Source organism: Mustela putorius, unplaced genomic scaffold, assembly GCF_011764305.1.
Source record: "Mustela putorius furo isolate JIRA1106 unplaced genomic scaffold, ASM1176430v1.1 tig00003858_pilon_pilon_pilon, whole genome shotgun sequence".
Classification (NCBI taxonomy): domain Eukaryota; kingdom Metazoa; phylum Chordata; class Mammalia; order Carnivora; family Mustelidae; genus Mustela; species Mustela putorius.
The window spans coordinates 31,194,300-31,221,982 of record NW_025422010.1 but is presented as its reverse complement, the minus strand read 5'-3'; the positions used below and the strand labels follow the sequence as shown (position 1 = coordinate 31,221,982).

The following is a 27,683-nucleotide window of genomic DNA, read 5'->3' as shown; positions in this document are numbered from 1 at the left end:
TTTAAACAAGCCCGTTACCCCAGACCCCTAGTGTTGACTGATATCTTAGAGAAAATTCAAGAGCAAGGAAGACGTTTCATCTCATTTTATGAGGCCAGAGGTACTCTGGTGTACAACCATTTTGGAAGACAGCTCAGCAATTTCTTAAGAAACTAAACAAGCTCCTACCCTAGGACTCGGCCATTTCATTTCTAGGCATTTAACCAAGAGAAATGAAAGCACATTTCCATTCCAAGACTTGCAAACAAATGCTCATAGCCAAAATTTGGAAACAACTCAAATGTCCATCAACAGGTAAACAGATAAACTGCGGTATATTTATACAATGGAGTACTAGTCAGCAATAAAAAAGGACTGAAGAAGTATTTAAACGTAAAATACAATGAATGGATTTACAAGATGGTTATGCTAATTGAAAGAAGTCAACCCCTCCCTAAGAGTCCAGACAATGTGATTACATTTATATAAATGTCTAAAAAATGTAAACTAATCTATAATGATAGAAAGCAGACCCATTGTTGCTTGGGATGGGGGGCGGCAGCCATAATCACAGAAGGGTATGAGAACATGTCTGGGCTGACAGATATTTGCATTATCCCAATTGTGATAATTGTTTCACCTGCATATACATACATCAAAACTTCTGCTCAGCTTTTTTAGGTCAATTATTACTGTACAAGCTATTTAAACACACACACTCCTTTTGGTAAGTTGGAGTTAAGTCTTAATTGTAAGAGAAACAATCTGAACATTTTTTATTAAAAAATTATCCCTGGTGATACAGTAACAGAAGTTCAACTAAGCTCACAAATTATTTGATATTTGACATGATCACTTAATTCACAAATAGATGATTTAATATGAAGATATAGAGATCAAAGAATAGTAATAAAATGGCAATTCGACAATGCATAACAGTGAGGTTGTCCTCACAGCCTGGCTATGAAATTGGGGGTCACCCGATCTAAGGATCACAGGAGAAGAGGTAATTCTTGGTCCTGCCTAGCTCTAGAAAGCATCTGCTTGCCCTGAAATGAGGAAATGATAATCTTCTTTCACACTTCCAGGCTACAACTCAGCTCTCAAAATGAAAGGAGCAAGCTCCAGAGGCAGCCCCAAGAAACAGGCAACTTTTCTCCATCATCACTGCTACGATACCGGAGACCTTAGCCATCAAAGACAGGGAGACGGGTTTAAGGCTTTTTTTTTTTGCTTTTCCCGGCTCTGTGGGTGTAGCTCTTCCATCTGCATTCTCTGAGGAGTGATATTTGCATTTCCTAGTGAGAGATCTCACCTAACTCGAAAGTGTTACGCACACTGTTCTCACTTCCAACAGAATTACAATACGTACCCTTTAAAGTTGCTATGCTTACCTTGTATATAAATAAGAATGAGAGAATTATGTAGTTAAAAAAAAATCTATTCTAATCCCACTTTCCAAAGGAAGAAAAGAGGATTCTGTGAGGTTAAACCTGGTCAGGCACCTGTTCGCCTGTTGTTTGACAAAGAGGTATGGGACAGGGCAGCGAACAGGGGTCTGGGGAATCTCATGTGGGAGACAGAGAAATGGCGGCTGCCCAACAGTGAAGGAGCAGCAGTCATCCTATGGGAAAAGGCAAGGCGCATGAGATCAGCCGAGATCTGAAAAGAAAAACCACCTCTTTATAAGTCATGTAAACATGGATCCTGTAGAGCATAGTCCTGTCTTCATGATTTTCCCCAAATCTTATAATAACATGGCCAGTCTAGTGAAGTTACCCATCTTGATCCCATGGGTTTGTAGGACCCATGTCCACTACCACAGATCACTATAGATTTGTGAACCCCATTTTAGAAACAAAGGGATAAACCCATGATGAGTCAAAGGACCAAGAGCTGAAATACAGGTATGTGAACCCATAGAGACGTTGCAATTCATTCTGTCTGAAGAAGTCAGAGGACTTTTATAAGACAGATGTCATCTCCATGGCTTTTGGAGGTTGAGGAGGAATCCAGTGAGTGAATAAAGGAGAGGTGAGTCAAAGAACAGAGCATATTTGAGGGAAGAGGCCTCAGGAGAGTCTGGTATGCTCATGGTGGCTCTCCATCTCCATGGGGTTCAAGTACAGTGAGGGTGGGGGACATGATGGCTGAGGAAGCTGGAAGGTGCATGTGGGACCCAACGGGAGCGATCCTGTCGGTGATGGTAATCGGGCTGGGCTTCACTGATAGGCAGTGAGGGTCATTCAAGGTTTCTAAGCAGGAAAAGTCACCTACTAAGATCTGTATTTCGGAAGGACATTTACTTCTCAATAGCTAGTCCAGGCATGACAGAGATCTGGAACTAAATCTCTCATAGGAGGAATGGTGAGGAGTCAGCTCTAAAACACATGTGGGAGAAGAGTCCCTGGAGTCTGTTGAGGATTCAGAGTCCTCCTGCAGTACAAGGGGCTGATGGTCCCACAGCACCTGGCATCACCGCATGAAGCTGCCATCAGGGAGCCAGACCCACCACCAACTCCCATGGCCAACGCACCCGTGCTTCTCCCTCCTGCACTTCGGCTGTAACACAGGCGATTAAAGAGCACCCCACTGAGCCTTACGGGAACCCAGCGTGACAAGACTGGGATCGGGGATTAGCGGCAGGCAAGAAGGAAGTCTATATGGTAAAACGAGAACACGACTGCTCCGAATGCTAGGGACTCAATCCAAATTGGTGCCTTTTATTTCCTATTGGCAGTTATGAACCGGGTGCCATTAATTGGAATCACATAGCAAGGCTATGCCTTTTGTCCTATTTTATATGCTATTCAGGATTTTCTCAGTGACTTTCGAGGTTTATGTATTTTTTTTTTTAATCTACTTTTATGGGGGAGCCACCTGGGTGGCTCAGTACCTTACCTATCTGCCCTAGGCTCAGGTTATGATCCCAGGGTCCTGGGATTGAGCCCTGCATCGGACTCCCTGCTTAGTGGAGAGCCTCCTTCTCCATCTGCCTCCGCTGTTCCCCCTGCTTGTGCTCTCTCTCTCTCAAATAAATAAATAAAATATTAAAAAAAAATCTACGTTGACCAATTTAAATTAAAAAAAACAAACAAACCTTTAAATCTCCACTAGACAGTGGGGGTCTTGACTCCACTAACACAATTTTTAACAAAATACTGTATAGATCATGTGATGGAACATAACCAGCAAGTATCAGAGATCGAGAAAACCACACGGATCATATATTTGAAGAAAGTGGTGGTTTGAAGACCAAACAAATGAAACCTCAAGCACATGTAGGTATCAGTGAAGGCAAGAGATTATAAAAGCTGAAGTTGACCAGAACAAGAAGACATAAACACGCAGATCCATGCAGAACAGAGAGCCCACGTGGAGAAGACAGAGGTAATAGCAAGTTACAGTCAGAGCAAAAGGCCTTCCACGCAGGTATAAATAAATAGAAGAGCCTGAAAATAGGCAGAAAATGCCTATTTACCCTCACTCTGGTGAAGAAGTTACCACACCAGTGGTGGAGACAGGTGTTGAAGGGGGTCACAGGAAATGAGATCACACAAGGGGCAGCTTGACTTGGGAGAAGTCACTGTTCAACACAGCAGGCTCCCATTCTCCTAGTCCTTACTGCTCAGTCTCAGGCTCCCCAGTTACCCCTCATTCTCTGTTCCATATATTAATCACCATAAAACACTGCATAATAGCAGATGACAAAAATGACAGGACTGTTTCAAAGTAGCCCATGATGCAGTCCCCTCCAAAGATGACTGACTGACTGGTAAAGACAAGAACTGGGAAGAGGGAGAGCACCTGACTGCCTCAGAGAAGACAGGAGATGGGAGATGCACCTAACGAATAGTCTGAACACAGACCCAGGCGTGAATCTGTGTTCCTATCAGTGTGTGATGAATTGGTAGGGAAATGATGGATTATTCAATAAATAGTATGCAAACAAGCAAAAACATTTAAGGTGGGTCTCCGCCTCATGCTATATGCCAAAATAACTTCCAGATAGATAAAATATTTCAATGTGAAAGTTGTAACTTGAAATTCTGGAAGCAAGCACGGGAGAAAAGGCTTGCTCCATGAGGAACACAAAACCAGAAGACAAAAAAAGATTAACATATTTAATTCATAAAATTTAAATTTTTCTGTATGGCAAAACCACCAGAAATGAAATAAAAGACCAGTGACTGAGGAAAATAATGGCTGCTCTTATCAGAGTCTATAAATAACCTCCACCCTTGGGTAAGAGCTCAATGACCATGAACCAAACATTCCCAGAAAAGGAAGTATTAAGAGCTTGTGGATATATGAAAACATGCTCAATCATGTTCATGGTAAGACAAGGGCGAATTTAAATTTTGCTGACATATAACTCTTCACTGCCAGGTTAGCAATGGTTGAGAAGCTGAATGATCCTTTTGCAGAGGAATCGGCAAACAAGCTCTCTTGTTTCGATCAAAATGGGTACAGTCTTCACAAAGAGAAATCTGGCAAAATTTAAAAGGCATCAACAACTGACTTAGTAAATCTGTTTCTAGGACCTTATCCTATGGATAACCACATATACACTACATGACACAGAGGCACGAATTACACTGCACTGTCACTGGTCACAGCAAGACACGGGCCCATCAGTATGGAATTGGGTACATGAAGAGAAAAAAGCAGGATGCAGCCGTTAAAAAGAATGCAACAATTTTAAGTACTGTGGTGGGGCAGGGGAGGCGGGGGAGACCAAGATATATTTTTTAAGTGAAGAAGCAGAATGCAGAACAGTTTATACAGTGTATTACTATTATATAACCTTTTAAATGCTATGCGTTGTACATGCAAAGCCCACATAAAAATAAAATTTAAAGTTGCATCCTTTACTTGTTCCTTTTATGCATTATTACTCCCAATGGAACTGCCATTACTTATACGTGGGTTTACTGTCACCCAGGAAGTAGGAAAAACTCTGCTGGGACAACTATATGGGGCAGACATTTCCTGAATTTTTCTAAAGGCTCTTGATAGGAATCCATAGAACAGGCAGGTGACTGTCCTTTCCAGTAACCAATGGTACTGCTGTAAGTGAAAGAGAGAACACAATCATTGCTTAAGGCACATACTGACCCTCCAGGTTTCAGCTCAATAAGTGTACAAAGTTCCCCCCTGACTGCCTGAAATCTGGGCCTGGGGTTCTCCCAGTGTGCTCCCATGGAGCACTCAGTGTGTGGCCCTAACGCCCCCTTTCATGGTATAAGCCGGGCCTTGTTATCAGCGTATTCCCCAGGCCCAGCACCGAGACTGACGGACTCAAAGTACTTTCAACCCCAGGCACTGGACTTCTGACCCCTGCTCAGTCACCCAGTAACTGAGGTCACCACACGAAATGAGCACCTGACCGCCATTTCTGAAAAGGCCCACAAGATGGAGATGTCACTGCAGGGATGGAAAGAGAATGCCGTCTGCTCTTCCCAACTTCCCAGACACATTTGCTGTGGTGTAATTATTGTTTGCTTGTTTGTCTCATTTGAATACTCAACATGAATGGTTCAAATAGTCTTCTAATTTTTTCTTATAAAAATATTTAGAACATTTCCATTCAGAAAGCACATTTTCAAAATTGAAGCATTTAGAAAGTCTGCTTTTGGTAAACAGTTGCTTCTTATATCTTCAAGGGCCTTTGCAAATAGTTCTGGTTTTCTTATGTTCTCTTGTTTTGGCACAACTCAACTTCCGATTTCATGAAAATTAAAGTCACGCTGTTTCTGAAAAAGAGCCCTATAAATGAGGCTGTAATGACATAATGAGGAGATCTGGAGATGGCTTCCTTTTAATACCCTTGCCTTGACTTAATTCTGTATATTGTTTCTTCAGTTCTTCCTTTCTAGGTCAACTTATCATTCCAAATTTGATTAGTGTCCAATATACTAGTATGCTTGGGAAAAATATGGAAAACTCTAAGCTCACAATGATGCCTGGTGGTATCTAGGCCTGTTGTAAGTGGCCCGACCTGCCTGAAGAGGTATTTTAGTTGGCTTGATTCTCCTAGGACTTCAGGGAAAGGAGACTTATTTCTAAATCAAGGAAGTAGAATTCTAGCTCTTTCCAGTACTGCACATCACCCTGACAAGCTGTTTATTTGTCAGGAGTGTGTTAACAGAAGACGTGGTTTCTCCCTGCAAAAATGCAACTCTTGTTCGTAATGCTTTAATGTCTTTCCTGAGTTTTTCATCTTGGTTTCAATAATTATGTGTATATAAAACATCTTAATAGCATTACGAATTCTACTGAAGCATATACCTCAGTAAAAACAATCATATACCTTAATAGGGCAAGAAATAGTCATAAACATGAAAACAAATTATGAGTGACATCCAAAGAATCCAGTAGTCAAAAATGAAAAAGAAAAAAATTAAGCTGTATTAAATTATATATTATGATATGTACAACTGACATCATGTATTTGGGTGATGGTATACAAGTGTAAGTTGGAGTTGGGGTCCTCCTTATTTTTACAGTCACCAATATAAGCCAGCAAGGCAAGAGGAAACATGGCGGCACAGTCAGGCCTGGGGACCTGCTCATCTTAATAACAGAACAGCACATCTGATGTTTCAAATGATTCATCACATGGTTTTTCAAAGCCATAGACAGTGATAGTTGGGAAAAATCATGCAAATGTAAAGGAAGTAATAAATCCTTTGCATCTTTACTTGCTAGTGGATGTGGCAGAAGGTGCAGTAAAGAACTCTCTATGGCAGAGATGGTTGTAAGAGAGAACAGACCACTTAGGAAAGGAAAGGCCCCGTTACACCAGGTGTCAGCAGGCTGCCTGGAGGGATTTCATGCCACTACCTTCTTCAAGCCAAGGACCACTGGGTCCACCTCCCTGGGGCCCCCCAACATCTCCCTGGGTGTCATACAGACTCCTCATGCCTTGCATGCCCCAGGTTAAACATCTCCACCTTCGATTTGCTTTTCTTCCAGTACCTTCTGTCTCAGTTGCTAGTTTCTAACACTCTCATGTTCGAGCAAACCTGACCCCTCACTCATTCTACTAGCCCTGCTCCCACCCTCCTCCAAGTCTGCCCAAACCCATAGCTCCTCTCAAGCCCCATGGCCACTGCCCTTCCTGGGCATGGTCAACTCTCTCGGACTCAGACACAGCTTCTCGTAGCCTCTGTCCCTGTGGCCTCAACCCACTGGGTCCATTTATGGATGTGTTAGAGCACCTCACCAACGCTTCCAAACCCTAACAGCTCCAGAGGTCTCAGGAGGAAGACTAGGCTCCTCCCCAGACACTCTGGGGTCCAGCCCCACATTCCTCTTTTAATCCTCATCCCACCCCACCTGGGCTCCAGGAGACTCTCAGCCAAACAGAGGAGGAGACCGGGGCAGGGTCTTTCCAGAGGACTCCCCATCTCTAACCTGGAACTGGGCTTCCAGGGGATGGGAAACAGGCAGAGACTGGAGCTTCTTCTTTAGGACCCGAGGGAAGTTTCCCACAAAGCCCAGGGCTTTGGAAACCTGCAAACTTCCCATCCTTATAACTTGTCAACTTCAGGGACCTCCACACTGTTCCCCCAACCAATAAGGGGATAATTCACCTGATCCTTCAACTAGTGTTTCCTGCCATCTCTGCCATAGCCAGGCCCCAGGTACTATGGGGGACACAGCAATGAATGGGACCTGGTTCTTCTTCCCAAGTTGCTGTCCACCTAGCACGTGTAAGATTTGAGATGTAATATCAGTAAGATTCTAATTTCCTGACTTTGGCCTTCAATCTCACATCTATTAAGATAAGGATCTTCTTCATTGGTGACCTCTCTGGGACCAGAAGTTATCTCAGCTGATCCTGAGAAGAGGTACCCTAGGGTGTAGGACAGGGTCTTCAAGGTAACCAACTTGGTATCTTATTGTCAAGACCTAACTAAGCCCAAATATGCCCAGCCCAGGGCCATGCTGGGCTGTGGAACCTGAGATTTTGACAACAAGGTGCTTAGGTGCCACCTTGGAAAATAATGTGATGGGTGGTGAGATAAAGCCTACTGGACAGCCCCCTCTCCCTGGGACTGTAAGGTCTTGTCTGCTATCCATCCCAACCAAACCTCTAACCACCAGCCACACTCAACAAAACGTACTTCAGAATACACAGAAGACAATCAGAGTATGGAATACAGGTCGAGTTTGTTTTAATTCATGATTTGAGGCAAACTCTGAATCGCTCCTGTCTAGATTTCTGATCATGAGACACGGATGTTCTATCTTAAAACATATTGTCACTTCCCACTGACCCACATAGTGGGGTTCACACAGTGCTTTCATGGGTACCTTTTCATTGGCTCATCAAAACCACCCTCTAAGGTAAGAGTTGGCATAAGTGGCATTTCACCCTCAGGTATTAAATAACTTCTCAGTGAGTATGTTGTAACCCTAGCCAGTCTTCTCTAACTCAGCACTCTTACCATATAAGGGTAACTGTTTTTAATTGTTCTAAAATTACAGGTCTTACCTTTTCCTTGTAAACACATCCTTATGCAATCACTCGCTTCCAGAAGTAATAATTAGTTAATTTCTAGTGGTCTAATACTCTTGCCAAGTTACATTCCTTCCATGGACCCGTGCAATTCTTTTCTCTTCTGGTAGGTCCTGGACTAATTACATTAAGGCATTGACCTTAATGGGCCTACTACCTCCTGATTTATATGGAGTTAATCATTGCAAGGTAAAAACTGATGTTGATAGGACAAAATGCAGACCTTACACAAAACCTAGAATGGTTTTTCACAGGTCAATCAAAGCATTCACATTTACGTACTTGGGAAACAAATTTTTATACTTTCTATGGGAAGTTTGTAGGGAGATGAGACAACAGTAACAAATATCACCTCTAATAAAATATTTACTTTGTAGATAGTGGAAAGAGAAGATATTCTTGCCTCTGGACTACATTATGTAAAGGAAAACATCTCAGATTATGCTTTTTATTTATACTTTTCCTTTAGTTACTCTTAAACTGATTTCCTTCACTGGAGGACAGTGACGTGATCTGCATGCTTCTTACAAAACCTACCTTTCTGGCCTGGCCTCTGGTGGATTTGAGAGAGATGATGTGGGAGTGGCAGGCACAGCAGATCCAGAAGGTCTTGAGTGATAAGAGGTGTTGCCAAGGCTGTTGTATCTAAACAGTGCAGAAGTTTAAGGTGGGGAGGAGTGTGGAAAGACAGAGAAATGAGTACAAGTCAGTAAATGAATAACATTTAGCAAACTATCTTAATTTTTGCAAGAAAATCAGGCTTAGAAATGCTAATCCCATTAGTGATTATTCTAACTTACTAACTGCTTTGACTGACTTACTAACTGCTTTGTTTTGATTACTTCTCATTTAGAGAGGTTTCCCAAAGGCCAACATTGAGGCAGCAGGATATATGACAAAAGGTTTAAATAAAACCTTCATATTTCCTTCTTAAATGTATGTTAATATTTTTTGCTAACAAAGAATCCAAATTATTTTCATTTGAAAATATGAAGATTCTTCATGCTTCCCATGGTGGTATAACTAGTGTTAAATCCATTAAAGATCTATAGAAAATACCACATGATGAGCTAAACAAACATCATAGTAAATATTCTGCCTTAGGTATTTCCCAGTCAATGCCCTTCATTAGATGTCATCTTGTCACATGCTCGATGACCAAGGAGAAAATGTTCTCAGACCTTCAGGACTGGCCTGCTGACCAGAGGTACATATATTCATATTTTCAGCATATATATATATATATATATATATATTTTTTTTTTTTTTAAACCAAGAGTACAGCCATCGGGTTTAAATGAGCCTTTATCATTTCCCAGTCATCTCTGACAAGTTTCAGGATTTGTAAAATTCTAGAATTTTCCTTCTCTTTTTTAGAATAGCTGTCCTTTTTAGCAGTTTGTGTTTAGCTATTATCCCTCAGTGTGTTCCCAGAAAACATATCATAACCTGAAGCCCTTGTGGTGGGGAATAAAGGGTTGGGGAGCAGACACTCATGATTAGTTACAAATAATGAGATTCAATGAGCTCTTCCTCTCAATCTGCTCAGCCACAAGGCAGGGCTGACTCCTTTACCTAAACTGGTTGGGGACACTGTATTTGGGTATATGGGACCCCATGGGTCACTATAAGTGTACAAAAATACAAAGAGCTTCCTACACCCAGTGAAACCAGTTCAAGCTTCCATCAGCAGAAATTAGCACAAATCATTCTAGGAAGCAACTTAACTTCAAATGTGGATATCTTTTCACAGAATTAAGCCTACTTTTGGGAAGCCAACATAATTATGGTTAATTGCATATGGAAAATGTCATGCATGGTGATAGTCACTGGAAAATTATTAAGATCATGGTAGAAAAGGTAGAAATTACCAAAATAGGTAACAACGCAAGAATGGTGGAAAAGTGTGATCTGTTATTTATCGATGGAATATTATGCAACCATTAAAATGACTGCCAATTCTGTATGTGATAGGACGAGAAATGTTTATATGCATGCTCAAGTAAAACATCAGAATATATTATTTATACCAAGTTAGATTACAACTGTATAAAAATATTCTCCAAATCAAAAGCTATGTATAGAAAAAAATTAAAAATAGGCCATCTATTTTAAAAAGTGGAATATAGACATATATTTTCCATTTGCCTTCAGAAATTACATTGCTTTAATGGGAAGCAAAATATTTATATTACCCCACATCTATCCTGTGCTGCTAAGTCTGGTGTGCTTAGCTACCGCTCTTCATGTATATTTGGGATCACGTGTCAGGCCGTGCTTAGGACTGAGACTCGCCACAGGGCAGAAGAAGGCTCAGCTCACACAATCTTACCCCACACCGTCCTCCTCAATGAACACATCACCTTCATAGGACGTGGCTTCTGGGCATTCCTTTTCTTTTCTCTTGAAAAACCCAACCCTCTATGTGTCTAATAGGTTAACTGCTTCTCCATGTGAGGGTTGGTTTGACTTTTCGAGAGTGCTCCCAAACCACAGGGCACGGAGAAGGCAAAAGGCAAAGGATGAGAAGAACATACAAAGAAAGAAGGCAGCAGAGAAAGGAGAAAAAAAGCTCAGGAGCGAAGAAGAGGCAGATACGGGGGCAGAGAGCACTGTGACGTGGGCAGGGAAGGTGGCCGCGGTCAGAAGCTCTGAGACCTCAGGCTGCGGCCCGGCATCCCCCAGCCGCCTGGGCACTCAGCCTGTTACTCTACACAAGCATCTAAAACCATCCCCTTCCCACCAAAAGGGGACATCTTGGAGATTGTTTTAACAGGATTACTTTCCTAAAATGGAGTTTAAATGACCTGATGGAAATAAAAACAAGCATAATGCATATTCCCCCTGCTTTGGTTTTTTTAATGGCTGAGCAATTAAAATTGGAATACCTCCCAGTCTGTTCAGTTTTGCTTCTCATTTTCAGCCCAACAAACTGGATCATACAACTCACTCAATTCACTGTACTTTTCTCCTCTGGCCCTTTACGAGGACTACCTGGTTGGTATCTACTAGAACCAGTTCAGTGGCAGTCCACCACTGGGCCGTACAGACTCCATGAAAACCACAGTGAGTGAATGTCAGAAAATTAATAGGTACAAACAATATTTATACGGCATTCAGATTCCTGTCAGACAAAAGATTAAAAATTATAAAAATTTATCGGTTAAATATAAGGCAATCCTTATGCACAAACAAGAAGCTGTTTTTCTTAATTTATGTGTATGTTCATTCCAGCAACGTACGTATTTCTCATACTCCCATCCCCCAGGACTAGAAGCAGAGGCAACGACCAAATGGGAGGGACCTGGACCCAGGAAAGCTCCATCAGAGCCTGTGAGACCATCACCAGGAAGCCCAGAGTCACCCTCACAGGCTAACAGCACCCTACTGGGGAACACAAGATTACCAAGTTATTTTTATTCCAGTCAAAGGTACATTTCTTAACTTGCACAGAAATACTGTTCTTGGAGGACCTAAGAGCTGTGTTGGAGATGTTCCAGAAAAATCAAGTGAGAGATCTAGCAAGCCCACAGTTTGAGACCTAGAAGAGACTGCTAGAGAAGCTGTAGTGTAAGGTGCTCAAAGTGGAGCTCACACACTCCAGCAGGCATACCATGCCACCCTGCAAACAAGAGTAGGGGAGCTCAGAGCCACGAGTTTTGTATCTGCTCTTTTCCTAAAATGGGTCCACTTGTGGCCACTCCTAGGGTCTCCAAGTTCTCCTCTCCTGCCTCCCCTTCACAACTGCCTTCTGCTTTTAGGGGAAAAAGCAACACCCTTACCCAGGCCAACCAGCATGGGGCAGTGTTTTGAGCGGCAAAACCTCCAGGATACCAGGCGAAGGCACAGTGTGGGAAAGTCTCCCTCTTGAGGGAAACCCTTAAGATATACTGAGGAAGGAGAAGGCCCTAGTTTATTCAGGAGCAACCTCAGAGCCAGGCCTCACACACCACCTCTATCTACCTGCCCACCTACCTGGGAATTGTGCTGAAATGACATGAAGGTAATAAAACAAGCATAATGCTTTTTTTTTTTTTTTCAAAATACCTGAACAATTATCCAAATAACTCACAGTCTGTCCATTTTTGTTTCTCAATTCTAGAAGTGCGATGGTCGTCACAGGGACATGCATGTATCGGAATTGAAATGTGAAGTCATACTTTTTCTGACAGAAACTCAGCCTCATTCATCTGAGGACAGGCTTTGCCAATGAGGCATATGCAGGTGTTTCCCAGAATTTAATCATTTAAATCGGAAACCCCAAGGTTTTGACAAAAAGGAATTTAAAGCACATAGACAATAGACAAATTATATCTTTCTCAACAGTTTAAACTCCTAACAAAAAACTACAGGCAGGCTATTTAAAACTTTGAGAGAAGGGGCGCCTGGGTGGCTCAGTGGGTTAAGCCGCTGCCTTCGGCTCAGGTCATGATCTCAGGGTCCTGGGATCGAGTCCCACATCGGGCTCTCTGCTCAGCAGGGGGCCTGCTTCCCTTCCTCTCTCTCTGTGATCTCTTCCCTTCCTCTCTCCTACTGTGATCTCTCTGTCAAATAAATAAATAAAATCTTAAAAAAAAAAAAAAAAAAAAAACTTTGAGAGAAGTATGTGGCACCTGGATGGCTCAGTTGGTGAATATCTGACTCTTGGTTTTGGCTCAGATCATGATCTCATGGGTCATAGGATCAAGCCCTGTGTAGGGCCCGCACTCAGAGAGGAGTCTGCTTGGGATTCTTGCCCTCTGCCCCTCCCCCACCATGTGTGCATGCTCTCTGTCTCTAAATAAATAAATCTTTAATTAAATAAAACAAAACAAGAAACCTTGAGTGAAGTTTCAAAATATTCTTAGTTTGTATGTAAGCAAAAGGGTTGATGGTCACACTTCTAAATTAATTATATTTATTAGATAGAGTATCCAACACCTGTTGCAACTGGTCCTATTTGTGGTGTGAAGGAGCTGTTCTTCAAGTCTGGGTCCCACAAGCCTTCATTCAAAACAAGGCATAACTTCTTGCTCAGCCCCCAGATCGAGGGTCCCCCAAATGCAGGCTCGGGCAAAAGCACTTTGTTGGCAAGGACTTTCCTCGAGAACCCCTGGTGGGGAGGGATCAAGGTTCAGGCCTGGTATTTGGAGCTGCTGCACAGATGAGCCCAAGAAGGAGAGAGAGAGACTCTCTAAAAGAGAACTGTGCAATGTACAAGTTAGGACCAAAACCTGGAGTACAGCGCTTGGGGTAGAAACCACTCCCCACTTCCCTGGCTGTCCCTGCCTTAGTTTCCTCATTGTAAATAAGGACTGGTAACAGAAACTACCTCTCAGCATTAACTCTTTAAGATGCTAATTTCATGGGAAGTATAGGCCTGGTTCATAATAAATAGGTCAGTATTACCAATGATTATCACTCTAAGAGAGAAGCCATCAGTATCATCAATCATTGATTTTAGACAATTGATGGCTCAAAATATTCAAACCCTCTGCCCCCCTTTCCCCAACCTGCAGAGAACTCCTAAGCCAGGCAACTGTGAAGGGCAGGCACACAGGCACGTGACGAGCAGCTGCCAAAATGTTCTCGTGCAGTTCTGACTTGCACACCTCCCTCCCTCTGCTTCTCTCTCCAATTTTTACAAGAATCATCAGAGCGCTCATACTTAATAATGTAATTGCATCAATGCCTGTGAAGGGATTCAAACCACAATTCCTTGCCATCTCACGGGGAGATCCTTGAAAGAAACCCACATAGATTAGAATCAAACCAGAAAGCTCTAGAAAAGGGAGAGAAAATAAAGACACCCACCTATTAGAGAAAGACCGGAAGTTGTAGGGTTCAGACGCGGAATACGTGCTCAAATGGGGGGAATCAGAGGGACTATTAAAGGAAGGAAAATCCCACTCAAAACACCGCATGAAAAGAGGGCGGAACCCTTCGTGCTACGCTCCGCAGGTCAAACAAGGCCCACACAGGTAGGGGCAAAATGTATCAATTTTGTCAGACCATGCATATTTTTAAAAACCTGATGCTTAAAAATCCATTTTTAGTAATTGTGTAATAGAAGAGCTCTTTGATTCAAACGAATGACAATTTTCTGCTCTTGCCTGAACCCTGGTAGTTAGTTAGTGGTTAGGGAGTTAGTTGACGTCACAGCTGCCCTCTGGTTGGACTGGAAGCCACACAAACACAGCTGAAGGCAAGCGGGAAGGTTCAGGCAACGTGCTCTGCGGCCCTCCCAGGGTGAAGCTCACACAGGCCTCCAGGAGGCGGGATCTACCTGCTTTCCTTCTGTGCCTCGGCCTCCTTCTCCTTGGCGGACAAGGGTGAATCCTCAAAGTCATAGGAGAAGAGGTGGAAAGGGCTGTGGGGCACATAGGGCAGCTTTTCTATGGTCGGTGATGCCTTCAGGGGACCAGGTGCCGTAGACGAGGGCCGGGAGGCGGAGGCAGGGGTCAGGGGCGGTGACAGGAGGGCAGGCCCGGAGGACCCGCTGCGCGAGGGACTCCCCACCGCAGGGCTGGCTGGAAGCCGCTTTCCCTGCGAGGTGGCCCTGGAGAGGGCTGAGCTCTCGGGTGCAGCATCCTCGCCAGCGGGGGTCTGCTCCGAGGCAGGTCTGGCCTCTCTGCTGCCCCAGCAGGGAGGAAGGAAGCGGGGGGAAGGAAAAGGAAGCAAAGGTTAGGAAAGTGAATAAGACACAGGAAACCCACTACCATTACAGGCGCTTCACTCCGGAATCCAGCTGTGTCTTGAGCTGCAGCATGGAAGCCCACCACCAGAAGCTTCAGTTTGCCCCACAATCCCGGCACCCTGGGCCTGTCAATCTGGGAAGCAAGACTTCCCAGAAGTGGACGAACGCAAGGACCCACCCCTGCAAACCAGTCTGGCCTCCAGGCCTTCACAGGCTTGTGTGTGGGGATTTCATGGAGCCCCTAAGGCTCCTCTTCAGTATCTCCCCAGTCTCCCCAGGCTCTCCCCACTGACTATACTGGCATGTGAATTTCCACGATTTGAACTTCATTTCTTTCTCTTGGTCCAACTGAAGTTCGGTCCTCCTCCTAAAAAGCCCAGCCTGGAGGAGAAAGTATCTGCCAAGCCTCGTCCTTTAGGCTGCTTTCACGTGCTTCCTCAAAAGCATGCACAGAAAAGGACAAAGGAGAAGAGATGCCAGCAAGGAATGCCAACAGCCAGAAAAGAGGGACTGGTGCACGCAAGTCAAGTTTTACCCACCTCACACTTGCCCCACAGCCCACCTCTATGACTAAGCCCTAGACATCTGGACTCCTGGAGGGCGCCCAGTTCTGCCACAATTGTAAAACTTTTCCATCTTCACAGAACTGCATTTGGACCACTGAGATCTTTGGAGGTACACAGAGAATCTGTTAAACTCTGCATTTTTTCAAGACCATGGTCATTCTCCCGGAGAACCTGACTCCCAGCCATGCTTATTCGGGAATGGGACGAGACCCATTTTCTTTTCTACCTCAAATTCAGAGGTCCCTGTGTGTAGAAGGGCAGGGACACAGCCATTCCCCTGGCTGGATGAGGGGGCCGGGGGATGGCAGGAGACCTCGTCTCAGTGCTCAGCGAAGGCCCAGGACACACAGCATGCACACACATAACAGCAGCCAGCAGGCAGAACACGCAGGGCGAGACACTAACCCAACAGAAGTAAGGAGCATCTTTCTCGCCACTTGGAGGTCTGATTGGATTATGCCAAGAAATAAATACATCCAGGTCAAGGTTAATGAGTACCTTAGCCACTGTGGAGATCCAGGCCCAGTGTTTACCATTTCCACTTTATTTCCTAAAGCTGGAAAGCCTAACTCTAGTTTGATCAAGGATGCCTCCAGGATCAGGTCTTATAGAAAAAAGACCTTAGAGCAATAAACCACCATTTACCTGTGGAAGTTCCAGCCCCATGTAAAGAGAGCACAAGGTCAAGAGGGATGCTTTGAAGGTTGCTCTCTCTGGTCAGACTCTTCCATCGGGTCGGAGGGGCTGTACCACGAGAGTAGCTGAGGGCAGATGGGTTTGTGTGGGCGGGACAGACCACGCACATGTAAGCTCATAGAGAGCCAGACCAGTGGATTCACTGAGGGTCTACAGGATCTCCTGTGGCTGGTTTTCAAGCTATGGTGGGACTATCAACCAAGCTTCCTTCCTCCCTAGAGCACCCTTGGGTATCATTACCCCCAGGCATGGCAGCTCCCCATTGGTGAGGGGCTCTGGCTAATGATCACCCTTCTCCCCCGGCATTTGGACAAGGGTGGCTCACTCTTTGTGACCAGGTCATTCTTTTTCTCTCTCCACACCGGCGCCCTGCTGGCTTCTCCCCAGCCATTTCCAAAGCAAGGAAACAAATCACTAGTTTGTCTGATCAGAGAGGATCCCATGGCTCTTGGGAATGGCGGGCATCTCAGTGTATCAAACGGACCCCTTTTTTGTGCACTGGCGGCTTGGAGAAAGAGGCTGAGCAGCAAAAAATTCCATTGATTTTGAAGTTTGCAAGAAAGAGGTTTCACCCTAATTTATCCAAAATTTCTTTGATCTTGCTCATTTATGGAAAAAACAGTAAAATTGTCAATTTGCAGTGGTAATCAGTTAAACAAAAAAAAAATCAACTTCAGAATTATTTTTGAATTTTAGAAAATGAAATCACTTTTTCTTTTTTATAAACACATCAATCTGCAAAAATACCTATAAAATTAAAAATATCTGCAGGATGCCTGTATCTGTTAACATTGCCTGAAGGCAGAAAGAAGGCATCCTCGGGGCACCTGGGTGGCTCAATGGGTTAAGCCTCTGCCTTCAGCTCAGGTCATGATCTCCAGGTCTTGGGATAAAGCCCCACATCGGGCTCTCTGCTCGGCAGGGAGCCTGCTTCCTCCTCTCTCTCTCTGCCTACCCCTCTGCCTACTTGTGATCTCTGTCTGTCAAATAAATAAAATCTTTAAAAAAAAAAAGAAAAAGAAAAACAAAGAAAGAAGGCATCCTTGGAAGGTATGAGCAGAGGACAGTAAACTCCCTCGAAAACCTGTAGAATGAGAGTACTTATTCTCAGAGTGAAAACAAATCATGGGAAATTCTTCTGGGCTGCATGGGGTGAAAAGCAGTCCTGTCCACTTGGATCAAAAACAATCCCGCATCAATAACACAGTCGTTGTCCACACTCTTTAGCCACTATTATATTGGTAGAATCTACAGGAGGAAGGGGACACATGGAATTATCCTTCCTACACTGCTGAAAGGGTTAGTAACATTCTCCGAGCAGACGTGAACCTCCTTCCGGTTGGTGTCCATCTAAGCAAACACTAATGAGGGAGGGAACAGCAGGGGGAAAACCAGCTACGTGATTTGTGATTTTTCCCACAAAGCAAGGTCAAGAAGGGAAAGTGCAGCCCTCTAACGAACACGTGCTCAGTTATTTCTACACACCTAGGCACTCTGTGGCTCTGTGTTCAGGGTGAGGATTGGCAGTGGGAGCCAGTGAGGAAGGGAGATTTCTGAAAGGGCCCTCAGGCTGTTAGTGGGAGCCTGGGAGGGTCCCGGCTCGGTACCTGTCCTTGCCCTGACAGGGGGCGTCCTCCTCTCTCTCCTCCTCTGAATTGGGCTCCGTGACTGGCTCCTCTTCCTCCTCCTCTTCCCTGAGACAAGGGCAGGAACGGAGAAACGCAGAGACGCGAGATGGAAAAGCGAGAGAAGCGTTACAAACAGAAGACAGAGCAAAACCGTAAACAAAACACTGCAGCCGGCCGAAATGAAAAGAACGCACTCAGTCTGTCAGGAGAGAGGAGACAGTTCAGAGATGAGGAAATCTGAGTGTGGGTAGAGATCCAATAAGCCAGCACGGGCCAAGCTTCTCTGTCCGGTTGGCTGGAAGCACCCCGCCCCCCCCTCCCCGCCCTGCAGCCCTCCCCCACTACAAGGCCTCGGGCAGGCCCCTCCTCCGCACAGAATCCAGTGGTGAGTGTTCTCTGCCCTGCCCCAGCTCCTGCAGAAAGCCAGAGTCCTCACTTCACCGCACCCCTCTGGGCTAGAAACCACGGAGGGTCAGGCCGATCTGGCCCTTACCTCCACAGGGGACATGGTTTTTACCTTCTACTCCCTGGGCCCCAGGACACGTGGTGCAGGGGCTGATCCGCTGCCACCTCAAGGGTGGGCACAGGGTCCTGATGGGGTCAGTGATGTCACCCCTGAGATTTCTCCTGGTGCCTCCCGGGACATATAACCATACGGGCCCCCAAAGTGTGTAGCTGTGAGTCGTGGACGGCTGCCTGTCACCAAAGCCGACCCAAGGACAGCAGAGGTGGGGGGTCGGGCGTTGCAGGTAGCCACCCCGTGACAGTTTTAACACTCGGACCCAGTACTTCCGAAGCTCTACCCTCGCTGTTCACTAACGGAAGATAACAAATTCAAACTGGCGCTTAAGACAGTTTAATCAGGGTTTTGTCCTTGAAGCTACAGGAGTACAGACTTTGATAACCGAATCATTACAACCTCCTCTGGGCTCTGAGCCTGGTCCACACTGACTCACGTCACTCTCCACACAGAACCTCTACCCCAGGCCCTGCGGATTTCTCCGTCCCTTGTGTTCTTAACTTCGGTGATGCTCACCTTTTCTCACATCGGCCCTCATACTCTGGACGTCACCATCATACAGAACCAGTCCACCTTGGAAAACGTACATCTCAACTTCCTACCGCACCCTGACCCCAAACTCTCACTCACCTCCATCTCTCATTCCCCTGCCCCCTCCAGGGCTCCACTGCCATCTCCTTGTGTCCCTCCTCTACCTTCTCAACGTGGCTAGTGCTTTCATGCCTTCAGTCCTCACGAAGCCACCCTACCCCCCCTTCCCCAGGCAGCATTTTGCCAAGATCTTTAACTCTTTGCTCTCGCTGTCCTTCCCTTGTGCTTTCTCTTCTTACTGAAGTATCAAGTACATTCAGTATAGTAAACAAATCACTGACGTTTCACAAAAGAAACACATCCCCATAACCAGGACTCCCTCAATGCTCCCTTCCAATTGCTTCCCTTCCCTACCTCACTTCAAACAGCAGAGATTAGCCTGGCGGGTTTTCCTTCTGGCTAGAAGGACTCATGTCCAGCTTCTTTTGTTCAACATAACATTTGTGGGATTCATCTATGTCGTTATGTGACACTGAAGATCATTCTTGCTCCTTTTTATATAATACTCCCTTGTATGACTAGACCACAATTTAGTTATCACCCATTCTACTGTTGATAACTGGGCACTTTTCAGTTTGAGGTTATTTTGAATAGGGCTATTACGAACATAGCAGTATATGTCTTTCATTGACTGTATGTTTATATTACTAGGCAGTATGTATACAGGAATGGCATTTCTGCATCATTTATGCTTGGGTTCATCTTTGTTAGAGCATGTTAAACAATTTTTTAAAATGCATATCCCCATTAGTAGTATATATGCATCCTGGCTGTCTCACATCCTGGCCAAAATTTGGCAGGTTCTGTCTATTTCATTTTAGTCATCTAATCTGTGTGTAGCTTTTAGAGGGATATGTAAGAGGATACCATTAAGACCTTGGTGTAGGCAAAAAAAAATTTGAAACAGGACACAAAGGGCACTGACTATCAAAAAAAAAAAAAAAAACAAGAGAGAGGGAAATAGGACTTCTTTAAGATTAAGAACTTGGGGGTCCCCTGGGTGGTTCATTCAGTTAAGCATCTGCCTTGGGCTCAGGTCATGATCCCAGGGTCCTGGGATCAAGCCCCACATCGGGTTGCCTGCTCATGGGGAAACCTGCTTCTCCCTCTCTCCCACTGCTTGTGCTCCCTCTCTTGCTGTGTCTCTCCCTGTCAAATAAATAAAATCTTTTAAAAAAAGAGATTAAGGGGCACCTGGGTGGCTCAGTGGGTTAAAGCCCCTGCCTTCGGCTCAGGTCATGATCCCAGGGTCCTGGGATCGAGCCCCACATCGGGCTCTCTGCTCTGCGGGGAGCCTGCTTCCTCCTCTATCTCTGCCTGCCTCTCTGCCTACTTGTGATCTCGGTCTGTCAAGTAAATAAATAAAAATCTTAAAAAAAAAAAAAAAGAGATTAAGAACTTAATGTGTTGCAAGAATCTTTTCACTCTCTGGGTTGCCTTTGGATTCATTTCATGGTTTTTCTAATAAATGAAGGTTCTTCTCATTTCTACTAGAATTTTGAATCAGGCTGTCAGTTTCCATAAAACCCTGCTGGGCTACTGCTTGGGATTATATTAAATTTATGTACAAATTTGCAGAACTGACATCTATATATTGAGTCTTTCAAACCATGGCCTGGTATAGTCTTTATTTAGATCTAATTTTATTGCAACCATCTTTACTCTCTCTTAATGGTGTGGTAATTTTTCAGTAGAAATCTTACATACCTTTTGTTAAATGTATTTCTAGGTATAAATTTTTATCATTTATCAATTTCTACACTTGATCTTAGCCAAAAGGCCAAGAAGCGATATCATTTATCAATTTCTAAACTTCATTTTTCTATTTGTTGATATGACTTTTTAAAAACAATTTACCTTGTATCTAGCAACCTTTCCATATTTATTGACTGTAATATATCTTATGTAGATTCTTTTAGACTTCCTATGTAGACAATCATATCATCTGTAAGTAATGACAGTTGTGGTTATTGCTTTCAAATTCTCATATCTTTCTTGCCTTATTACTCTGGCTATGAACTCCAATGAGATTAAATTGAAGTGATGAATTTAAGTATTCCTTTATTTTTCCAAATATCAGAGGAATGTATGAGGTTTGCCATAGTTTTGTGTAGACATTTTTTATAAGATTAAAGTGTCCTTATTTTCCAAGAATTTTTATCATAAATGAATATTACATTCTGTCAAATGTGTTTTTTCCATTTAAAAAGATAATCCAATGATTTCCCCTTTTTCCCATTAACAGTGAATTACAGAGACTACTTTTTTAAAATATTAAACCAAACTTGTATGCCAGGAAAAAAAAAAAACACTACTTTGTCATATTATTCCTTTTATATACAGCTGGGTTCTATTTGTTAATATTTTTTCATAAAATTTTCACCTACATCTGCAAAAATTGATCTGTAAATTCTCTTTCTTATAATGTATGGGTCAGGTTTTGGAGTCAGAGTCATGCAAGCCTCATAAAGAATTACTTAGGAGAGCGAGGGTTACAACTGTAGAACTAAGGAAGAACGGATGGAATCTGAAAAAGTTGAAAGAGAAAAGCATTGGCAAAACCCAATGATTCCACGCCCCAGACCTGGAGGGAAGGTTCCTATGTCACAAACAAGGAGGCCAGTGGATCGCTGAGGGCCACGTTCCTCCTGTAACGCCACCAGACGTAAACCCACACACCTCGTCTGTCCTTCTGGGCCCAGGACAGCTTTCACTCACACATCACCCCTTATCAGCCTTACTCTTTTTTTCTCCCGCCTGCTCCAGCAGCAGCCCGGATAAAAACTGTTCCCTCGGCCTGCAGCCTGATGCCACCACCTTCACTCGGCTGCAGTTGGAATTTACGGATGCCATTACTTCTAGTCTACCGAGAACGCCCTCTATCCTGACAACAAATGGGTGTTTCTTCTTTAAAACACTGAATCCCTCCCTCCAAAGTGCCTTGATTTTACTTGCTCCCCCAGGAGGTAAATGCACCAGAAGCGAAGTCTGCTAGAGTTGGAGACGCTCAGAGCCAGGCTGCCTGGGTTATACCGCAGTTCCGCCACTTAGTGTGCCTTTAGGTCCTGTGGTCCTCGCCCTGCATGGGGTAGCAACAAGCTACACCTTGTGGGAGGGTTGCATTCCTATGTAAAAGCACTGGGGAAAGGCTTGGCATAGGGCAGACAAATCAGTTTGTTTTAGCTCTCAGCATCATCAACAACATCACCACTGCCTTTTGGGCCCTATCAGGGAATCTCTAACATTTTGCACCGAGGGGCTCTCAGAACTCTGCTTGAAGCCCCCAGAAAGAGAACACAGTAGTCTGTAAAGCATTCTACACCATTGACAGACAGCAACACGCTTCCACCTCTAATTCTGCTTTGTACACTCTTTCTGATCCCCCTCTCTTCTGCGTAGTTGCCCCACAGACGTCTGGAGATCACTATCCTGACCTACATTCCCAATTCTATCCTCTTTGAGCTCAACATCTACAGATCCTGCACCAAACTGTCACATGACTTGTGTGTCCCATAGTTTACTCTCATGAGAGGTAGGGCAGGACTGATGGCAGGCAGTACAATGACCTACTTGGAGGGCCCACTTCCAGGGCACTCTATAGTCAAGGTACTGGCCTTGCCCTATAATCCAAATAGATGGAGAAAGAAGTACTCTCTTGGTGTAGATGGAGAAAGAAGTACTCTTTTGATGCTTGATGTTAGTTTCAGCCCATGATGAATTAGTCAACCAGAATCTTTGACGTTGATAAGATTTAGGATGAAGAATTAGTTCAGACAATTTTGATTTTCCTCTAGCTGAATTTTCTCTTAAAAACAAGTAGAACTTGTTTTTGTCTACATTCATGCAGAAAGAATTCTGGGTCTCTGATCTTTGTCTATCAAATATCAAGAGGGTTGGTTGGTTGGTTATTTATTTATTTATTTATTTATAATGATAAAAGAGTTACTCCACTGCAGAGGTCTACTCTGAGAATTCTGGGTCTCTGGTCTTTGTCTTTCAAATATCAAGAGGGTTGGTTATTTATTTATTTATTTATTTATAATGATAAAAGAGTTACTCCACTGCAGAAGTCTACTCTGAGCCCAACAGGCATTTTCCTTTTTATACCACAGGCGATCTCAGACTGGAGGCCACCCTCTCCACATTAGAAAAGAGACCCAGAGGCCCACAGTCTGACCAAGTTGGCAGGGCGTAGCTTCCTTCAAAGCCAACTTTATTTTCCCAATTTGGATCTCAGCCTGATGTCACATTTCTTAGGCTTCTCAAGACAAAAAGGAAAATGAACGTTTCTGAACATTTGAAAAGTACAAAAAAAATTTAAAATATATTCTAAGACCAAAATACTACGGATGAGGAAAAGTCAAGCAATGAATTCAAAGAAGGCATTTCAGTACATCTAATAGACATACTCATATCAAAACCTACAAAGACATATTTTAAAAATAAAAACACAACAATAAAATTGGGAAAAATACATGATCGTGGCCAATAAATATCTAGGAAGAGATATTTTAACCTATCGATCAGGAAATATAAATCAAGACCACAATGAGATACCATCTTATCTCTGCTTGGAAAGATTAAGAAGTCTGGTGACAGCAAGAGCGGAAGGGAATGTAGGTCATCTGACCCACGTATTGCTGACAGGAGTGTGAACCGCTATGATCACTTGGGCAAAGTAACTGAGGCTATCGTGGGAAGTCAAACACCCGTATCGTAACCCAGCAATGCCATTGCTAGATGGCATCTCTATACCCCAGAGCAGTGGTTCTGAACTGGGGTGATTCAGTCCCCGCAAGAGACATTTGTCAATGGAGATACTTTGAGTTGTCACAGCTGTGGAAGGGGTGCTGTCGTCACCTAGCAGGTAGAGGTCAAGGATGCCGCTAAACATCCTGCAACGTGCAGGACAACAAAGAAGAATTCGATCCAAAATGTCAGCGGTGCCAAGATTGAGAAACCCTCCCTAGAGATACCAAAACACTCATGCACCAAGATAGGAGTCTAAAAATATTCTCAGCAGCACTGCTGGTTATTGCCAAGGAATGGAAACAACCCAAACACTCAGCAAACGCTCACCAACAAGAAAAATGATAAACAGATCAAGGTAGAGTCCAAGTGGTGAAAAATAGATGGCGGTCAGCTTCACGTGACGATACGGATAAACGTTAGATACATCTAACGTGGAGGAAGGACATGTAAGAAGGACCATACCATAGGATACACTTTCTAAAAGCTCAAAACCACAAAACTGCATAATGGGTTTAGTTAGACAAATGCGTTTGATAACATCATAAAACAACAAACCCATAAGGATAACAATAAAACATATTCGAGAATGTTGGTTATCCAGGCACAGAGATGAGAAACATGGAAGCACATGGCTAAGTGTAAGGGGAAATTCTCTGTTTTTTGTTTTTTAGCAATACCATATTCTCATTGATTTTTTTTATACCAATAGGTAAATTTTATATAAAAACAAATGAGGGGGCCACACAAGGACCCACAATGATGATACCCATAAACCAAGGATTATGATTGATCCAACACTGTTCCCCTGGGATTTTTAAAACAGGTTTCTCTCAGAGCAGTTTTAGGGTCACAGCAGATGATACAGACATTTCCCATAAGCAACGACTACTATTTTCAAAAGCAAAAAGGTCTAACTATGGGATAAGAGTGATCTCTCCCTTTAGCCAACAATTACTTATTGAGCTTTTATTTTATGCAAGACTCTGGTTCCTGTCCTTGGAGTTTATACGCCTGTGGGGGGGCAGGACATTATATGACTAATTGTGTCAGGAAGTATTCAGCTGGGGAGTGGAGGACTGACTGGTCTGGAAAGCAAGACTTCCACACAGTTGTGCTACTGGAGCAGAACTCAGAAGGCTGAGGAGGAACTGACCAGAGGAGAAGATGGGCGTTTGCACATGACATTGCCCTATTCAAACCTTAGGATTTAATCCAATTTGCCCAGCTAATGCTTTAAGGCCCTCTACCATTTCTCTGACTTCACCTTTCACTATCCCTTCGTAATCTCCCTCTCCCGGTCTTAATCGGTCTATCGATCTATCCGCCCAAAGCCTGGCTTATTCTGCAGGTCTCTCCGCAAAAGACATTTCCCTGCCTGGAGAGACTCCTCCAGCTGTCTCTCCAGCAGACCCAGTGCCCAGGGACACCCAGTAAATAGCTGCTGACCGTTGAAGTCCTTTGGCACTGTGGACCTAGCGTGATACTCAGCGCAGAAGCACCTTCTAAGGGTGGTCAAAGAAAAAGCCTGGCAAGAACTGAGACAGGGCCTTAGAGACCTCCCCATGCTGAGATAAGAAAGATGAGGTCCATAGAGGGCAAGATCACACAACCTGCCAGACAGAACCCTGCTCTCCTGATAGCCAGGCTAGTGTCCTTTCTACCACCAGCCTACCCCAGGAGACCAAAATCTAAACTGGTTTTATTGCTCTGTCATCACTGCACCGTCCTTCTATGCAACGATCTCCTGCACTGTGCCTCTCAATCCTCCCCCCGCGCAGCACAGACAGTATGATACACAACACACTGGAAGAATGGATGAAGCTGCTCACGGTCCGTTATCCCAGACCTGCTGGAGTACCTTGAGGAGCTCAACGTCTTGACCTAAGTTTGACGCTTGACATTGGTATGACATTTGTGGCAATTAATAGGAAAGCTTTGTCTTAAGGTTTAGATAAAATGCATACATTTTACATGCTCCATTGAGTTCTGTAAAATGTGCATGACATCAAAATTAGATGAAAAAATATTTCATGGAAATGTTTTGTTAAATTTATGACAGAGAAAGCATCCCCTTGGCTCCGTTTGCATCAGTGTTAACGAATACTTAAACCCCTTCGGATTTGGCTTCGCAGTGACTCACACTTGCTGTTAACTTCAAGACTGTTTCTAGGTTGCCAAGGGCCAAGATGAGATGTGAAAACTTCTAATTAGTGATCTTAATCAGTTAAGACATATATCTGACAAATGAAGCAGTGATTTCATTCAAAAATAGTTTTATTGTCCACCAAATTTTTTTTTTAATTTCCCTTAAAAGATTTTTTGCCAGCCAAGAGAATGAAAAGACATTTAACTGAGCCCAGCTGTTGGTCTGATGTTTCCATGGTGAGAACCCAAAGTTAGACAGGAAAGTATTTATTGTCCCTGTAGCATGCAAAGTTTAGAAGGAATATAAAGCATGGGTCATGGATACCGAATATATTCAAGAGCTGAACTACTGGCCGGAATCTTAATGCATAAGCCATTATTTTGTTACTCTGTTTTAGAAGAAAATACTAATGGGTCCAACACATTCTTTCTGCTGAAAACATGGAGTAGTTGAATTCAAATTCAAACAGAATTTGAATCTACACAGTATAAATAGCAATAGGAAAAGATACATTAGCTAGGTTGTAGCTAATTCAGGTGTAAAGGTAATTCAGGTGCCAAGCAAATCAGTCTAATATTAACTACAGACAGTAGTGAGGTATCTCACTACTTTGTGTGTACTTTGATTTTGCGTTTAAAAAAAACTTTATTCTAAGCCACAGATTCTAGTAAATTGTGTTAAGTGTCCCTTAGACATCTAGGCAAGTAGTGACACTAGGATAAAGAGAGACTGGAATTCTCTATGAACTTGTAGAAATGGAAGGGATGCCAAGCCTCAGGCTGAGGTTTCAAGATAGTGGCCTCCAGAGGTGAAAACAGCCCTGCCTTGGGTCTGGCTTGGCCTCCTCCTTATGTACTCATATAATAAAGTGCAACAGGAGGATGGGAGCTTCCAGCTCTGGTGTTCTGTGACAGCTTAAGACACAAAATTGTGTGGGCATTAGACAAGTTCTCCCACTTCCAGAATTTGCAACTACTAGTCTAATCCATGTTTACTGGTCAAGCTTAATTTTAAATGTTTCATATAACGGCCCCTCCTATACACCTCTGTTTTTCACTGATGGGAAGAGAAGTATACTAGAGAGTGAAAAACTTTAGTTATACAGCAGAGAAACAGGCTATGTGTGTCTTTAAGAGCCAGATATCGAATGCAACCACCATGAGGAACCCGGCGTGTTTCAGAGTCTGTGTGTAGTAATACCTTTCTACCTCATGACTTAGTTTGCTTCTAGAATTCTAATTGCCCTTTCACATGCTTTAGACGTGAACCCACCAGAGTCAACTCTTAATATGGTAATAAAGTACAGATAATTGACAGCTGGAGATAAACCTCAAATCTTATATTTCATCCAGGGTTTTTCTCCACAACCTCATTTTCTATTTTCTACCCCCTCAAGTCATGCCTCCAAATTACCAATAGTAACCACATGGACTTGTGTGGGAAGCATTTGCTTTCTACTTCGTTGGCCATCTGCTGGTGAAAATGCCGACGAAGAATGAATTGTTTTAAAAGGAGATAATAGGAAGAGAAAAAAAAGCAGCAAGGGGCCAGAATTGTCTACAAGGTCTATCACCAAAGGAAATGCACACAGGCCTCCAGTCC

At 43.7% G+C, this 27,683-nt stretch overlaps 1 protein-coding gene and 1 pseudogene across 10 annotated transcripts in view; both read right to left on the bottom strand.

The window, feature by feature from the left end:
- FHOD3 (formin homology 2 domain containing 3) overlaps nucleotides 1-27,683 on the bottom strand; it is a 454,740-nt gene that overhangs the window by 102,708 nt on the left and 324,349 nt on the right. For 3 of the 10 annotated variants that reach the window (XM_004752275.3, XM_004752277.3, XM_004752278.3), the window contains exons 11-14: nucleotides 18,052-18,138; nucleotides 14,772-15,119; nucleotides 14,300-14,371; nucleotides 9,044-9,151 (exon numbers count right to left, since the gene is read on the bottom strand). In XM_004752275.3, coding sequence (XP_004752332.1) covers nucleotides 9,044-9,151; nucleotides 14,300-14,371; nucleotides 14,772-15,119; nucleotides 18,052-18,138 — 615 coding nt within the window. The remainder of the gene's footprint in view (nucleotides 1-9,043; nucleotides 9,152-14,299; nucleotides 14,372-14,771; nucleotides 15,120-18,051; nucleotides 18,139-27,683) is intronic. The other 7 variants (XM_004752281.3, XM_004752282.3, XM_045065524.1 and 4 more) reach the window with 4 other exon arrangements.
- On the bottom strand, nucleotides 20,898-20,975 carry LOC123387709 (annotated as a pseudogene).